The 18647-nt window shown below is 38.3% G+C and overlaps 1 protein-coding gene across 1 annotated transcript; it reads left to right on the top strand.

Moving 5' to 3' along the window:
- Positions 1-2757: 2757 nt before the first annotated feature.
- Positions 2758-5446, top strand: nupr1b (nuclear protein 1b). The gene is made up of 3 exons (XM_052132073.1): positions 2758-3031; positions 3168-3305; positions 5116-5446. Exons 1-2 carry the CDS (start codon positions 2932-2934, stop codon positions 3293-3295), a joined length of 228 nt encoding a protein of 75 aa, XP_051988033.1. The 5' UTR covers positions 2758-2931; the 3' UTR covers positions 3296-3305; positions 5116-5446.
- Positions 5447-18647: the final 13201 nt, after the last annotated feature.

The raw sequence follows: 18647 nt of genomic DNA, 5'->3' as shown, positions 1-18647 counted from the left end.
TTACTACACATTTAACCAGATAAACACATTAATAAAGTTTCTAAAATATAGTAGAAACTGTCGTCTTATTATGACATAGCCTACATAATTAAGCAAATCCTCAAAACATTGATAGATCAAAATTACATAAAAAGATATGTAATTTACCACATTACATATACAGCTACTTAGGTTTTAGTGTGCAGAAATATGCTGATGAGCCCTGTTCAGTGTATCTGATCAGGTTTTGTTATGCAAGTGTGTTTTTGTAAATAGCGATCTTTGAAAAGATTATCATCAGATAATCAATTTGGCCTTTTATTAGATTATAATTATAATACTCATAATATCATATCATTTGTGATTTCTTTTATGCTATCAGTGTTTTCACTTCATGTTTAGTAATAGTAATCTTCTATCTTCTATGCACTCAAAATATATTTCAGCCTATTTTTAAGATTTACACATGTCAATTTTAATAAAATAAAATCAGATTTTTTTATATTAAATATGATATTTATTATTTTAATTTGGTAAAACTATACTCTATATCAAGCCCACTTTGAGGCAATACTATAATGAGAGAGTGAGGACACATGCGCATGCGGTAAGGGCCCATGCTTAAGCATGGTACATAAGAGGCCATATGGGAAAAAAAAACAACTGTTAAAGATATTGAACCGAAAGAGGCAATAGATCAACCAGACAGCAATAAGACCTAATTATTCGGACCTGAACTTTATTTACTGTGTCCAAAGGCTGAGAAAGAAGAGATAATGTGTAGTTAATTTAAAACAGAGAGACTTCGAGAACAGAGTGGTGGTTTATCAAGCACACAGGAATCCTGGTCTAGTGGGTATGAAAGAGAATGAGAGAGATTAGTTATGTTGTTATAGCTGAGAGCATAGGTTTGGCTCAGCTGACTTGGCAAATATTTGCTGTACAGAACAGAGCACTCTCACATGATCTTAATTTGAGAGCCAAGAAAAACAGTGCAAGGGCAAAAAATGAAAAAAAAAAATGAATCTCCTGCACTCTTAAACTGTAACTGCAACAACTGGTGTTTAACACAAAACCACAGAAGGCTTACTGTAAACTGCAATGTTCAAAAATATCCACTGAAGTCAGACATCACACAGACATCTGCAAAATTACACTTTACTCAAAAAAATAATACACATGTACAATGATATTCTTAATCAGTATAACCTTTCGCAGATTCATGGCAGCAGAGACAATAAATACACCGTTAACAGCAATAGGCAGCATAATAATAGACAATGAACAGTAAAGAAATGTACAAACTGTAAATATGCCTATTCATACTATAGAATGTGTGGTAGAAGAAGTAGAGAATGCATTGCAACCAGATATTGCCAATGCGATTGAGTCTGTGCACTGTAGTATAAGCTATTCTTGACCCTGATGGTGCAATAATGCTCCTATAGGCAAAGGACAAAACAGCTTGTGGCCGGGCCTGGGGCACAAAGGATCTTGAATGATGTATTTGGCTTTGATTTCCAGAGGATGATGTGGATTTTGCTAATTGATGACAGATTGCATTCTATGATCCTTTTGTGCTGATATAACATATGTTTGATGATTTTGTATCATTTAACAAAGTCATTGAAACCCAGTGTAAAACCCTTTTACACTGGACATCAAGTAATGACATACTGGTTTTCTGTCATAGAAAAGTACACAAAATATCCTTAAAATCAAACATGATAAAATGCATTAAAATGACCATGAAGGGCCTATAGGCCCAACAATATACAAAATTAACATGACAAGCTGAAAAGGACAATTTACCATTTTGTAAATACATAAACAACAGCAGAAGTGTGATTAACCAGCCACATGGAACCAACTCTGGGCTAAAGTATTAGCCAATTACCAAGTGCCAGGTGAACTTTACACCCAAACCTGCTGAAGTTTGAATAGATGAAACAAAAGATATGGAAAACATGTCCTCCCTTTAAAAGTTGGTATTTGCAATCCTCAGATTATTAATTGCATATGTCATTGTTTTTATCCTAATGTCTGCGCCCAGAACAGATGGGCAACCCACGTTTGGGTTGCAACCCATGAGTTGAGAACCACTACCTTAACATACCGCAAACACTTGCACCAGTCAAAATATGATCTTATTAATCTTAGTGAATTTAAAATGATTGATAAATCCAGAAATTACAATCTTTTGATTGCAACTGTTGTTAATGATTGTGTTTTTAATATATGTTGTTTCATATTATGTTGATTTATGTATTATATGTGGTATAATTTATAGATTTGGTTGCTGCCTTTGGCCAGGTCTGTCTTATAAAAGAGATTCAAATCGCAATGGGACTAACCTGGTTAAATAAAAGGTAAAAAAAAAATACACAATTCAGTAATCTGTTTTGACAGTCCTAATGGTCTGGCTTAGGTCTCCAAAAATGAATAAGCACACTAAAAGCAACAAAAGGCTATAGAAAAGCCTCACAATGTAAACACATAGAGACAAATGTATAAAATATATGATAAAATATGTTGTTTATAACAGAGGAGCAGATTAGTGGGTCACAGAGAGATGTGAGGAGTCAGACCCCCCTTTCTTTTATGAAAGTTTAAGTCATAACAATAACAAGGACATCTGATATAAATGGCATTGGTGGGTGAGGTCGGCTGTTCAAATATTAACTTTTCTGATGCAACATTTCCTTCTGGTCATGTTGGCCAGTGCACAGACGGGGAGGTGAAGGAAACGAAGGAGGAGCGACTTCTTTAAAAAGCGGCGATGTAAACAGAGCTGAACCGAGGAGAAATTTGGCAGCAAGTCTTCAGCTGAGCGTCGCCTATTATTTGTTGGCTTTTCAAAGTTAAACTTCTGTCGGTAACAGCTTAAGTTTGTGTTCACCCTCTGTTACTCCAGCAGTTCGAGAGACGAGCAGAATATCTTCACTGTCAAACATGAGTAGCCACGTTGACGTGAAAAACATCGAACCGACCACCTTCGAGGACGGCCACTACGATGAATACGAATACTACAATTTATCAGACCGTTATACCGGTAAGTTTTCATAGAGATTAATTTTCTTTAAAATATAAAGCAAATAAATAAATAAAGGGGAAAAAATACGTATTTGATCCAAAAATGAAGTTTCCTTTTTTTTATTGGTAACATGTTTTCGTTGTGTGAACTACAGAGTGCGCTAGTCGTAAAGGCAGGACGAAGAAGGAGGCGAGCTGCAACACGAACAGACAAAACCCCGCGGGACACGAGCGCAAAATAACCGAAAAACTCCAAAACGCTGAAAAGAAGTCCAAAGAGTGACACTGAAAAGGTGCGTAAGACAACATCTAATGTGTTGAGGCCGTTCAGAACAAACGCATTATTGCGTCAAAGAACAAACAAACAAACAAACATATGTTTATACGCATATACGCAGGTGTCTCGAGACGCGCTTTTAAAAGTTGACATTTTTTCTTTTTCTTTTTTTAAACCTGACACGACGTCTAAAAAACGTGGCACTTCTGTGCGAAACACTCGTCCGCCCAGCGCATTTAAAAACCAAATCTTCTGTATCGCGATAACAGCCCCTGTATGTTTTTTTATTATTATTTGTACTATATAAGCGAGTGTAACGGTCAAATGGGATGGGCGATACCATTTATTTTCTTTTCGATCCGAAAACAAGTAGGTCTAATTTTAGGCCAGTAGCCCCAATACAATACACATTTACCTCTAATAAATTACATTTTTACATTTGCAACTTAAATTATACATTTTTATTATATATTTATAGGCCTAGCCCCCGCGACCCTGTACACAGGATAAGCGGTTGACGATGGATGGATGGATGGATTTATAGGCCTAAGCAGAAAATGATTAGTCTGCTTTGTTTAACTTTTAAAAATTTGTAAGTATAAGCAACATATAAAACCACATAATTAACCATAGATAGGCTATTATATGTCTAATATTACTAAAGTTATAATATGTATAGCTACTACAGTTATAATATGTTATAATATGTATACTACAGTAATACCATAGTAAAACCATGGTTAATTGTATCAAAACCTTGGTTACAGCCAAAAATAAATAAATAATTAAAAACTGACTATTGGTTACTACTGTCGTGGTTACTAGTCATGGTTAATACAATATTACTACAGGTAGTTTTCATAAGGGTATCATTTATTTATGAGGATTAAAGATCATTATCACTGTTTTAACAGCTGAATTTAAATAAGCTTGTAAAAATGGTCACACAAGCCCATTATAATACATGTCATGTCTAGGTTTGTCATTACTTGGTGTGAATAACTCCAGATGCTGTTTTTCTGTCATTACCTCAGGAAAGCACTGCTCTCTCTTTGAACGAGCACTGTGAATGAGAGGGTGAGCGTGAGCTGTCTGACTGCTGATTTATTTCAGCATTTCTGTGCGTCAAGATGAGCAGAAGAAAAATTGTTCTGATGCCATGCAACAATTCTCTAATATTAGTTTTTTTTCACTTAAGATGCATTAATATTAATGTTATCTAAATAATAAGATCACTAGTTGAAAAAAACGTCAGAATCTATATTTTTATGTGAGGATCGAATTTCTTGATACCACATCAGTATCGATCCGCCCGTCTCTACAACTAGCGTGTTACGACATAAGTCGCTGTTTGCGTATACCATACAAATGAATGGGGAGGGTCGTAAACTGACACCTACCTGTCGTAAAATTGTTAGTGACTTTTGTCGTGAAGCAGCAACTTTTTTTGTTGTTGCAAACTCCACACATAGTTCACTCAAAAAGGATTGTTTAGTGTACTGTAAAACATGTTGCAGATTAGCACACAGGTGGTCAAATCATGAAGCGATGAGCTGTTTCTTCACAAAAGAAGGTTATTTGGCACACTGAAGCATCTCCACCATGGACATCCATAAAAATAAAAAAACGGCTATAGAATGTTTATGGGACTGCTGCGTTATGCATTGCTTTGCTAACGTTGTAGGCCTTTGGTAAAAGGGCTCCGTCACAGACGGACCCAAAAAACGTGTTCTGTGTGGATGGCCCATAAGTTGGCAAATCAACATTTTCCATATTAACAATATTAGCTGGAAATGTTCATTAAATTGGCATGTCTGTCTTTCTAGATTCAATCGGACGGCTATAACTGGCAACCGACCACAGGTGTCTCTGTGAGAAATGGGCACTGGACTACAGCAGGAATGACTCTGGAATCTCAGCCTCAGGGTTGGAATGAAATGTGTAGGAAGACGTTCAGCGTCCAGTGATTTGTGAAGATGGTTTTGTGAGGCGCAACACCCTTGGTGGGGTGGGCACTGCGGGACGCACACCTGTTCAGAAGAACCGATATGCTTGCTTGCGATGGTGGTGTAGGCCTACTTCCTGGCCATTTTTGGTGTTTTTATGGGTACTATATTTTAAAAAGTGCTTTTAAATAAAGTTAACTTTTCCATCAAGCATATGACCTGAGATTTGTCTTTGCCCTTCACATTGCACTTTAATGCACTGCTTGAAAATGAAAATGCACATGTTAAAAAAAAAACCTGTTTGCATGAATTACTCAAGTGCAACCCTACTCCCAGATCATCCAAAGACTGTTATATAACAAATTGGAATAACTGCTATTCATCCACTGTTATGCTTATCATAATTGTATAATTTGTGTAAAAAGTAATTTGGGTGGAAATTTGTGATGAATTACATTTCTGCATACCTCTCAATTTATAGTAATTAAGTGCAATAAAGGCAATGTGCCAAAGTGCTATCAAGTCCCGTCCAGCTGACCTAGTATGCCTTGATCTATGTAGTCTACCAGTCTGTCATATGTCTGACACATAAGACACAATCTAGGTAAAAACATCTGTCACAGCAACATAAAACCCTTGCTGAGCTACAATATATCTTATTTCAAGATGGAAACGGGGCAGAACTGAAGCAGTAAAGAGACATGGAGCTGAATATGAGATATGGAAATTAATTTTGCACAGAGGATTATCGAGAAGTGCCTGTATCTCATTTAAGAGCATTCTGAAAAGCATGCACAGCATAGGGAGCAGTTAAAAGCAAATGTGACTTTCTTATGAGTAGCATTTTCAACAAGAGGGTGAAGTGGAATAAACGTAACCAATCCAATACACCTTTAATTTCGAATGCAGAGTCTTTGAGCTCTTCATACATGCATACATGTCAAATAATATAAATTATATATTAATCCAGTTGATTATCCAATTTTAAAGTAAGTGATTCACATTTTCATGGAATGCACAATTATGGCTGCATGACATTAAAACTGCAGGCCATTTCTGAAGCCTATCTGTCCTATAAACGTGAAGTGAATAGAAAAATCAAGGGATATGCAAGAGAAAATATTTTTGCCTATGGTGAGCAAATAGGCTCTTTTAAATGGACTTCATAAATGTTAAAATATTGGGCTAATTCAGCACGTAGAGGTATGCACACGGAACCAAAGCATTAGATTAAAAGTTAATCAGTCTGTAGGCCAAGGGATTAACTTAAGGTGGACCAGTTTTAAACTCTCTTTCCTTTTTCTCTTTCCAAACGTGCACTGAATGTGATCAACATGTGAAGGTCAAGAGTGAAGAATGCTGTCATCTGCAGTCTAAAGGCTTACCAACAGAACCAAGCCACTTTGACTGCTTACAGCAAACACTTCACTGTAATGTGATTTGAAGACAGCATAAAAGTTTTAGTTTACAAGTAGTCTATTAGATAAACAGCTCATGACAAATAAAAGATTGTAATACAAATGCTGAAAAAAACTGAAAGATTATTATGCAACATACTTGAAATGTTGGAATATCCTGTGTCACACAGCATAAAGAAACCATATTGCTGCACTCATTAAACTATAACCACTCAGATAAAGACATAAAACTGTCTGAATTGTACACAAGAGGGGTGGAAGTTATACTCATTATAGAAAAGAGCAGTTATACAACTTCATTTTCATCTAGCTCAACACACATTCTGTACATAGCGAGTACAGTATATGTATACAGGTACAGAAACACTGTACATTTTCTTCACATCTTCATCTTATTTTGCTTGTACCGTAACACAAGATAATCCATTTGTTATTCTCCCACATTACTGCTCCGCAATCCTCCTTTTCTTAATTTCCCATGTACATCAGAACAAACATGTACACATGGTTACACTTTTTCATGCCAAATGCATATACAAATATAGACTTGTTCTCTGAATGCACAAATTAAAAACGGTCCATTTCTTAAAGGGACAGTACATCCAAAAATGAAAATTCTGTAATCATTTACTTACCTTTTTTCAAGCATGCATGACTTTCTTTTTCCATGGTTCACAAAAGATGTTAGAATGTTAGCCTCAGTCAAAATTCACTTTAATTGTTTGGAAAAAAAGATGCAATGAAAGTGAATGGTGACTGAGGCTTTTGTGTTACATATGGGTTGGAATGACATAAGGCTGAGTATATGATGACAGAATAGTAATTTTTGTGTAAACTGTCCCTTTAAGTGTATTAGCCATTTCTGATGGAAAATGTTTTAGAAAGTCTAGAGCTAAATTAATTCCAGTTGAGGTATTTGCTCATAAGTGAAACTTTTTAAATAATAGTTTTGCTTTTTTAATTTTGCACTGGACCTTCTTTTCCAGAATGACAACTAGACGAAAGATATGAAAAATAATCATATTATACAAAGGAAATAGTAACAGGGCTGTTCATCAGGAACTGTGTGGAGCACTTTAAAAATTACATTCCCTACATCTCCCTATCCATTTCCCTCCATCGTGTCGCTACTGGTAAAGCTCCGCTTGTTGCCTAGCAACTAGCCTTTGGAAATACCAGAAGGGACCACAGAAACCATAGACCACCTCTCCTCATGGTGCATGTGTGTGTTTGTGTATATGTGTGTGTGTAGATGAGGATGGATGGGTGCAAAGAGTATCTATGGAGTCAGAAACTCTGCTTGTTCTGACAAGTGTGCAAGTGTGTGTGTGTGAGAGTGCATTTGCATGAGTGTGTCTCATCAGTCTGAACATCTGGCGTGCCCCTGCTGTTGCAGTAAGAATGTGTTGGTTAGTTGGTGTGAGTGTGTGTGTATGTGGGAGGCGTTTGGACATTCATAGCACACTTTGACATGATCACTGTCTTACTGCACACATGTATTAATGTGCCTGTCTCTATGTTTTTCATTATATGGTCATGCCTGTTAGCCAACTTATATGAGTCTGTCCACTCCACGGGGGGCCTCAGCATGAGTGGTCTTTGTATTAGCCTCTATAGTACATTGTCTTGCCACTGATCTGTGAGAGCAAAAGGTGCCACACTCTTCAAACAACACTCTTTTGATGTGAACTAACTAACTACACACCTAGAATAAAGTGGATAACAAAAATACATTTATAGACTCCATTTAATGTATGGAGAATTATGAGCTGTATATATTGAAGGGCTCGTCCATTTTTTAAAATGAACCAATTGGCTTTAGTTAACATCACAGTCATGTGCTTTGTTACCTGCTATTTCTGGTCAGAGGCAGGTGGAATTTAATTTAGCAGAGGAGGTATGCTCATTCTAGAGAGCATTTTATAGACCTTATTCAAAGTAGCGCCATCTTTGATTTTTAATAGAAATAACAACGAGGCTGTGAGGTATAGATGTACAGTCTCTTAAACGGACTGTACTGCAGTTTATAGTGTTTTTGGATTATTAGGGGGACAAAACTTTCACAAATATTTTTCTAAAAGCATTCAGTAAACAAAAACTCCAACCAACAAGAGTTGTGGAAAATCAGCTGTTATTCAGGAGCTTTTTACAGTTTCATACCATTTGATCATACCAATCATCCACAGCCTCTTGATCGTTCCCATTAAAAATCAACGATGGCACTACTGTGAATAAGGTCGATTGGACAAAACTTTGTATACATCCCTGAGTCCATTTACAAATAAACATGGACTTAAAGCTACAGAAGTCTCATATTGATTTTAAGAGGTCTTTAAAATACTTTCAGATGGCAGATGGTAGAAGTTACTACAAATTGCCACTACAAATAACTAAATACCACTCTAAAATTGTAATAAAATTATTTTGCTGATTAGTTCATCGTAAAAGTAATCCCATTGCTAATTACATTACTTTTATGTTACTTTCTAAAAACAAAACTTCACAGAAAAGTGTCACGGTCCTGTCACTGTTAGTCTGTTTTTTTGTCTGACAGGACCGTGGCATCATCGTCCCATACTTGTCTTGTGTTTTGTTGTCTGTCTTTGTGTGAGCGCATGGTTTCGGATGTATTCCCTGCCATGCGCTCTTCAGTCTGTCTTGTTTCATGTCTGCAGTATGGTGTCTGGGACTGACTTCCTGTCTGGTTCGGTTTCAGTCTGTGTCTGGATCCGGACACTTATGCTTCATGTCTGTCTGTTATTGACGTGTATCTTGGCAGCATGCACTTGCGTCAATAGTTTATGTCTGTCTCTTGTGAACACGGGTGCGCCTTGCGACAAGCTCTTGTTGTGCTGCGTGCCCGGGTCGCAAGCTCTCTTCACGTTGTGCTGAGGTTTGGTCACTTTGGTCTGAGACTTTGGGTTTATTGTGTGGCCGAACTCTCACACAGGTGAACTGTCTTGTTTTTGTCGCCTGTTGTGTGCATCGCGTGGTGTTTGTCTCGTGATGTATGCTCAGGTTTCGTTTAGTGTGAGAATGCATGGCATCGTTTTGCTTGGCGTTGCTACGCATTCTCGCGTCTTGTTTGTCGGTTGGCATGGGTGTATATTGCCTTCTTGTCTTGGCGATGTACGCTCATGCCATTCAGGTGTTTTGTTGACTTGTGAGAGCATTTGGCTTTGTTTTGTTTCTGTATCGCAGAGTGACTCTCTGTCTTACGTCATACTCCACCTCCTTGTTTGCCATTATTAGTTTATTAGTCACACCCGCCCTGTCTTGTTATCCTGTTGATTTCTCTCCGTATTTTAGCTGTCCAGTGCCAGTTCGTCTTGCTCTTCTAGTCTGTGTGCTTATTTGTTCCAGTCGGTCGTGTAATCAAGTCAGTCTTGTGTGTGTTTGGTCTTGTCTGAAGTCGGTCCTGTTGCTGGTTCATTCCCCCATCCCTGCCTGGTCCAGTTGGTCCTGGATCAAGTTTGTCTTCAGCTTGTATTATATTATTCCCCTACGGGGTAGTTTGTATTTGTTTTTCCCCCTTGTGGGAGTTTTGGTTTGGCTTTTCCCCTTTTGGTTATATTAATAAATCCTTTGTTTTTTAAAACTCTTTGGGTCCTGCCTCTGCACTCCTGACAAAGTTTTTCTTTTTCCATTCAATGAATTTATATTTGAAAATAACGTTTTTAATATTCTTGTCATGGGGTGCACGGCCTACAACTGTCGCAGAAATGCAAACAGATGTACATATTAAAATTTAGATTTTAAATGTAAATGTACGATTTTCAGAAATGTTTAACCCAAGTAATGTACTTAAATGTAAGTCATTTAATTGGTGGTCAGTAACTGTATTTTGATTACAATAATTTTAAATGTAATGCGTCCCACTACTTTTAATTTAAAAGTAATTAGACTACAGTTATTGATGAGTTTGTAGTCAGATTACACCCAACACTATTCATATACATGCCATTACATTGCTCATGAATTCACAGAAGTCAATGCTTATTTAGAAAGACATGCACAAGTATTATTTGTTAATTCTTTGTACTTTAATGCCACTTAGTCATTCTATTCTGCTTCCTGTCTTTTGTTAACCTTCTGGCTCCATTCTTCCCATATCTTACTTCTGTGCTCTTCCTTGCATGTTATTTGTACCAAACAAATTATTCATCAATTTCTCTTTCTCTGTCACCACCTGTAACTTGTTTTCTTTCTGCTCACACAGCTATGTGCTGGTTAAGACTGTGAGGCTGGAATAATGAGACTCAGCCCTATTAGTTACTAATGGCCCTTAATTAATTGAGATGATAACAATCCAGTTTTAATTTCATAGACATTACTGTGCAATGCCCTTAGACTCTTTTGGCTTCTCCTTCCCTTTTTTTTTCTCCCAACATAAACATCCACCCACCCCCACCCTTTTCCAATCTAAACATCTGAAGATTAGAAGATGCTTTTTTCAATTAGAAGATTTCCTTTCTTCCTCTTCTACTTGACAAGAATTCAGATGCTCAGAGTTCAATTATATCTCGATGTTAGTAGTTCCTTTTGACTGACAGATATAAGTGAGAAAGTGATGAGAATGACATGCATTCTAGTGAACTTGAAAAACAATTGGTAATATTGTGCAACTCATTACCATGGTGACAGCCAGGTCTCGTTTAGGGGACGTGACATCATCGCTTTGATGTCTGTTAGTGTCAATGTCACTAAGAAAAACTCTCCATTTTTATTTTGTACAACATTGAAACTTACCTTGAATAATCTCTTCATTTCATTCAAATAACAACCCTAATCTACTGAGTGTTAAAATGTATATTTCTTTCTCCGTGCAGAGACACCTTGGTCTCAGTTTTTGGAATCAGTTCCATTTGAAAGCTGGTACAGCAAACTCATTAAAATTTGAAAGGATGAGCTGTTCAATTATCACAGAAGTTCTTTATGCAGCACATATTTCCAGTTCATTTGTCTCCCTAACGGTAGCACTGCATTACAAGAGGAAAGAATCACAACTTTACATTGGCAGGTTTGAGGGTATAGAACAGTCAGTCTGGATTTTTTAAATCATGAAGATTGGCTTAGACATTTTTACCACATGGTACCCAGCAAAAAAAATTTTTTCTGCAACATCATTATAGTGTTTGGAGTAGTGTTGGGTTCAAGTCCACCTTAGTCGAGTCTGAGTCAAGTGAGAGTCTTTAAACAATCTAGTCCGAGTCAAGTCCGAGTCCAAAAGGTTCGGAGTCGGACTTAAGATGGGTCCATAACAGGCAGAGTCTGAGTCGAGTCAGAGTCCGAATGAATTTGTTCAAGAATCTGAATTCAAACTGTAACCTTAAACTCAACATCAATATTTTAAGCTTATTTTAACCTTCACAACTAAGAAAAACAATCGGTCAATATAAATGCAAAAAACTAATTATTAGTATCCTGCTGAAAATAATTTCAGTGGTTTCAGAATGAACGAATATGCTTTATGATATGTATGAAGAAAAAACTGTCCTTCAACACAATTCGTATTGCGTTCTGTTGACAATTCAATTATTTGTTGCTTTTCCCCTCCACCCAAACATACACCAAAGAAAGTGAAAGCTGCAGTTATCATTATTTCAAATATTAATTTAGTTTTTATTTCTACTTCATTTTCAATTTGTCCATTCAATTTAGTTTAGTTTTATCTAAAATTATGGGTGAAATACATTTAATATATTTAATTAAATACATTTTTGTTTAATACATTTAATAAATTATAATATTAAAACATTTAACAATGCCCATAAAATTACATACAACAGCATAAAATAAAAACAGAAGAGATCAGATACCATTAAAAATATATATATTTATATACTACAGTACCACACCTCACACTTTTCAGTCCTCTAGCTGTGTCCAGGTGTAGCCTACATCCATAAAGTCAAGATCACATTTTTGACAAACTCACCCTGGGCTGACATTTCATTCTTTTCACATTGTATTTAGTATGGATAATAGGTGAATAGAGCTTTACAAGTAACACACAGATGTTGAGTTGTACAATTTCCATCATGCTCTATTTCATCCAACATATTAGTTTAAATGTCACCGATATGTGTAAATTTGATTATGTCTCTATATAGACAACAATTTCAGTTAGAAATTACTTTGCATAGTAAGCGTGAGTCTGATAAAACATTTGTTCTATTTAATAATTTGCAGAGTTGGGGAACGTACTTTAAAAAAAAAAACTAAATTATATCCTTTTCTCCCCAATTTGGAATACCCAATTCCCACTACTTAGTAGGTCCTCATGATGGCGCGGTTACTCACCTCAATCCGGGTGGTGGAGGACATGTCCCTGTCACCTCCGCTTCTGAGTCTGTCAATCCGTGCATCTTATCACGTGGCTCATTTTGCATGACACCGCGGAGACTCACAGGATGTGGAGGCTCATGCTACTATCTGCGATCCACACACAAATTACCACGCGCCCCATTGAGAGTGAGAACCTCTTAATCGTGACCATGAGGAGGTGACCCCATGTGACTCTACCCTCCCTGGCAACCGGGCCAATTTAGTTGCTTAGTAGACCTGGCTGGAGTCACTCATTTGAACTCGCGACTCCAGGAGTGGTAGTCAGCGTCAATACTCGCTGAGCTACCCAGGCCCTAGGGAACGTACTTTTTAAAGTGTACTTATGTTATTGATATTTAATAATGAGAGTGGCATAGCACATCTGGCGAATGACAATCTCTTTCCCGCACACACATACAGTACGGGTGTGCGGACGGGAGAGCTAATAAAGTACTTTGAAAGAGTTCGCGCTGCTACTCTCAGCAAGAATAATCACATGTAAGGACATATACGCGTGAAAACTGATGCGCAGTATCAAATACACAGAATGTATGATAGTACTAACTGTAGAGAGCACATCAATATGAAGACAAAGCCAAATCCCGGACATTTAGAGGCAATTTTGAAATCCCGGCCGGATGCTTTTTCAGGTCTAAAAAAGAGGACAAGTCTGGGGAGAGAGGACGGGAGATGTTACATAATTTTTTAGTTTTTTTGTTTATTTGTTTTTCATTGCATCACAAATGGACTCTGAAAAAATCCGGGAAAACTCGGAGAAAAAATGCATCCGAGTCCGTGACAAGTCCAAGTCCATTAAAATTGGTTTGAACTTGTGTACCCCAACTCTAGTTTGGAGCATAGAAAACTGCGATAAAACAAACATCTCCTCTTGTGTCAGTGACGCCCCATTCCTTTGATTACTGGACTTGAACCATGCTCCCTTGCCACTGTCTCATGCAAATGGAGGAAGCCATCGCCTCACATGACCCTCCAGTTGTTATCCAAAGTCATGTTTTTCATAATTTTAGCACATAAATCTGTAAACTTCCACTATACATACAGTACATGAACCAAACTTTGCACATGATTTCTTAACAATGTTATGAAACACAATTTGGAATGAATTGTTCATGTGATGTTAACACAATTGTATAAACATGCAAAAAAATGGATGCACAGTTTCTAATCTTATATGTTAATTTGTATTTATTTTTTAAGTTGTAATGCAATTTAAGACATTATAAAGAAAGAAAGAGTGTGTATTTATCTATGTTATAGCTTTGACAATATGAAACAATTTTGTCTTGCCAGTAAAGCACTTTGAATTTACTGAAATTAAGTAATAACTTAAAAAAAGATCTCATATATCATAGGAATATTGTATTTTTTTTTCTTTTCTCTATTTGGTGAAAACATATTCACCAATTACCCTTAGAGAAAACCAAAGAAACATCAAATAATGTAATTGAGTAATATCTTTAAAATGTTTCATAGAAATATATCTTATCTAATAGGAATATTGTCATTTTTTATGAAACCTATTACTGATGCCCCTTACAGAAAAAAGTTAAAAATTAATGTATTTCTTGTATGAGAAAATCATACTCTGCTTTGAGATCTCTATAAAGTTTTCTGAAATGTTTATGAACAAGAGACAAGTTACATAGAGTTAGTTGTCATAGCCAAGGCCTCACAGATTTGATACCACTGAAAAGCCCATGATGTCCTCTTTAAGATGTACCAGGACTACCTGTGGCATGTATAGTTCAATAAAAATTCAGTAAAAACAAATATCGTCTTTAATGGAAAAAAAGGATTGCTTGGTCCCAGGGAGACTTTTCTCTGGTTGCTACAAAGTCCAAAGTTCAAGGCAAGTCAGTTTTCTGCAGCTATTTTCGATGGATACAAGTGGCATACAAGCACAGCTCCTGTCTACTTGAATACAGGGACAATTTGAAGATATGTATTGAACTACTGGAATCGTATGGATTACATTAATGCTGACTTATGTGATTTTTGAGCTTCAAAAATTTGACACCCATTCACTTGTATTGTATGGACTAAAAGAGCTGAGAAATTCTTCTAAAAATCTTCATTTGTGTTCAGCATATAAAAGCAAGTCATACACATCTGGGGTAAATTATGAGATCATTTAAATTTTTGGGTGAACTATCCCTTTATTGGTGGAAAATAAATCTGGAATGGTCAAAAAAGTTTTTACATATTGTTATTCATAACTGCATACAACAAAGTGGTTGCTCATTCAGATAATCACTTAATCACATCATCTGCTTCAAGCAGTATAATTTCTTTCAAAGATTCAGTGCCATAATTTTTGCAAGGTTTGGCAAATCTAATAAAAAATCTAATAGTTCTCCTTCTGTCACTCACTTGACGTTGTGTCTATGTAGTGACACTAGGGGTCGCTCTTGTGAGCCCCAAAACACCTCATATCTTTGAGAAAAGGCCAATGAGAATTAGTGATTGGAATTTGCATGCCATTCCCCCGGACATACAGGTATAAAAGGGAGCTGGAATGCAGAGTTCATTCAGATTTTTTCTTCGGAGCTGAGCGGTTGTGTATCAGCGAGCTCAATTCCAGTGCTGTTCCATTCACCAATCCAGCGGCTTTCTCTCCATCTGCATGTTCAGTGCAGAGTACGCCCCTGTGCGCTTCGACAGCACTAAAAGAGTGTATTTCTCTAAAGAGTAATATTTCCTCTAATAGAGCAAACACATTGACGTGAACGTATTTTCAAAGCTGTTTCTTTTTAAAGATCCTCATCCGTCTCTGTGCAGTTCCTGGATGCGGTCGTTACCTCTCCGCCTCTGACGGCCACAATCACTGCCTCACGTGTCTGGGTCAGAATCATGTTTAGGAAGCGTTAGTGGATGGTTCATGTTCTCGCTGTGAGGTCGGCGTGAGTTCTTGGGGTTGGCGCACCGTTCGCGGCCACACCCCCTCCAGTCCCATTCTTCATGGAGGTGCATGATGAGCTGACAAGGTCGTGGAAGGCACTTTTCACTGCCTGAACCTGATCCTTCAGCTCATCTGCTCTCACTACCCTCGACGGAGGAGCGGCCAAAGGTTATGCCCTGATACACCTGGTCAGCCTTTTCGGCGACACCGTCAAGGACTTCTCGGCAGTGAAGTGTATATGCCAGTTATACAGAGCAAGGTAAGTGCTTTGAGGGCTCCCTCAGCGCAGCCGCCTCGGGTCGGAGCATCACTCCCTTAAGCTGCATTCCCTCCTCCACTCAGCCACGAGGCCCCACCCCCAGGTACGTCGGATGTAATCCGTCCATTAGTGCCCCTTTTTGGAGTTTGGACATATGGCTATTGCTTTCCAACCCGTCGCACTGGTTGGCCAGAACCATCTGACTCGGCTATGCGTCAGTGAAGGGCGAGAACGACACCGTCCTACGTGCAGAGAACTTGGTGTATGAATTATTGGGTATTAAATAAATTTGGACAATTGTGTACCACCCGCAAACAGACTGCTTAGTTGAACAGTTTAACCAAACCCTAAAAAACATGATTCGCAAATTTGTGCTCGAACATACTCGGAACTGGAATAAGTGGGTTGAACCCCTGTTACTCACAGTTCAAGAGGTCCCGCAAAACTCCGCTGGGTTCTCCCTGTTTTAATTATTGTATGGGCGTGAGCCTCGTGGTGTCTGATGTCGTGAGGGAAAATTGGGAGGAGGGACCTTCAGCCAGCAAAATGAAATCCAATATGTTCTTGACCTGAGAGCAATACTCTACACATTAGGGCAGCTATCACAGGAGAATTTGCAACAAGCTCGAGAATGTCAGTTCCGGATGTAGAACAGGGGAGCTCAGCTACAGGAATTTACACAGGGAGATAAAGTCCTTGTATCACTTCCCACATCAAACTCTAAATTACTTGCAAAGTGGCAAGGGCTCTTTGAGGTCACACAGCAAGTCGGGGAAGTTGATTATGAGGTGAAACAAATGGATAGGGGTGGAGCACTGCAAATTTCCCACCTCAACCTCTTAAAACCATGGAGGGAGGTGGTCCCCGTCTCCTTGCCAACACTGGTTCTAAAGAGGGAGGAGCTTGGGCCACAGGTGAACTTAAAAGCCAATCGAGGCATTCCGGTCACTGGAGGAGACCACCTCTCACCAACGCAAATCACAGATTAACGGGAATGTCCCGTGAGAAAACAGATTTTCCACACAGCTTGCATTTTACCAATTCGTGATGCTTCTATTCAGTTTGTTCCGGGCCCCGGCTACATTTCAGCTCCTTGTGGACAGAGTCCTAAGATTGCACTCTGCTTATGCTGCTGCCTATCTAAATGAGATCATTATATACAGTAATGATTGGCAGCATCATATGCAGCATCTGCGGGCTGTTCTGAGGTCGCTGTGACGGGCCGGACACACAGCAAACCCTAAGAAGTGCGCAATTGGATGGGTGGAAGTACGGTATCTGAGGGTTGCACTTAGGCCATGGGCAGGTGCGTCCCCAAATTTGTTAAGACCGCAGCTATTGCAGCCTGCCCGAGACCTAAGACCAAAAAGGAGGTGAGACAGTTCCTGGGGCTGGCTGTCTACTGTAGAATGATTGCGCCCAATTATTTCTCGCTAGAAATGGAGCCCAAGACCCTGTCCAGTGGGAGTTAGAGATGGACTAAAAGGCGAGCCAGATGGCAACGAGGGATGTGAGAGTTACACACACCACGAGACCATAACGTTGACGTTTATATTTCCGTTGAAAAGCATGGACTTGAGTTTTCCACTTCAAATCGTGGTTTTTGAGTTGGAACTCACCGACTCCCGCTTTTCATGCATATTAAGTTAACTGAGTCTGACAGGTGATGTCTGGATCTAAAAGGTGATTGGTTATTTTACCTGTAAGGCGGGACTTCATTTTCTACTTCCACCATATTGTGAGTTCTAATTTCTCTAATGTTTTTATAAGTGGACCATCTCGGCCTAAACAGTCTCTGGTTACTCTAAAATGTGCACAAGATCCAGAGCCTATATGCTGATTTTACAGCAAAAATATACATCAGAGACATGTACAAAAGATTTAAGAAACAAACCCCAGCCAGCTTTCACCCTCTTTATAACAGCTCTAAAATAAGCAGTAACATATTGTAGAATTTCTGTTTTTTACTGTTAATATTGACAGATATGGTCATTCAAAAAATAATATGAGCTATCCTGTGGTAACGATCAAGCAATATCCTGATCACGTTATGAAATATGAATCATAACCACAACAACACCAGTCCTACTGTCCCAGCCAGCCAACGTACCTGTCTTTTGAATTCATAACCAATTTGATTCTTCCTAATAGAAATTCCAATCTTCGATAATCACAAACTGCCCTAGGCCTTTTCTGAGTGCCACAGGAACACTGCCACTTGACCAAAACAGCCATCAAATAAAAATAAGCTAATTAGAGCGGTTCAATTAGACAGCGATCCGAGTATGTGAATTGCAGTGCATTCTCAGACAAAGGCTCACGTATCGAGGCAGTGGGGCTGATCAGTACCTTAAGACTGGTTAATTGGTACAGCGGGCCAGTGCGTGTGGCAGGGGGAGGCTTTCTTCACAATGTGCTATCGCTGCTGTTATCTGCCAGGCTCGTCGCTTCTCTTTCATTACATCTGGGCCACAGAGCCTTCTGATCA

This window comes from Xyrauchen texanus, chromosome 8 (assembly GCF_025860055.1).
Source record: "Xyrauchen texanus isolate HMW12.3.18 chromosome 8, RBS_HiC_50CHRs, whole genome shotgun sequence".
In the NCBI taxonomy this organism is placed as follows: domain Eukaryota; kingdom Metazoa; phylum Chordata; class Actinopteri; order Cypriniformes; family Catostomidae; genus Xyrauchen; species Xyrauchen texanus.
Note: the sequence above shows the minus strand (reverse complement) of the source record. Positions and strands in the feature narration are given on the sequence as shown.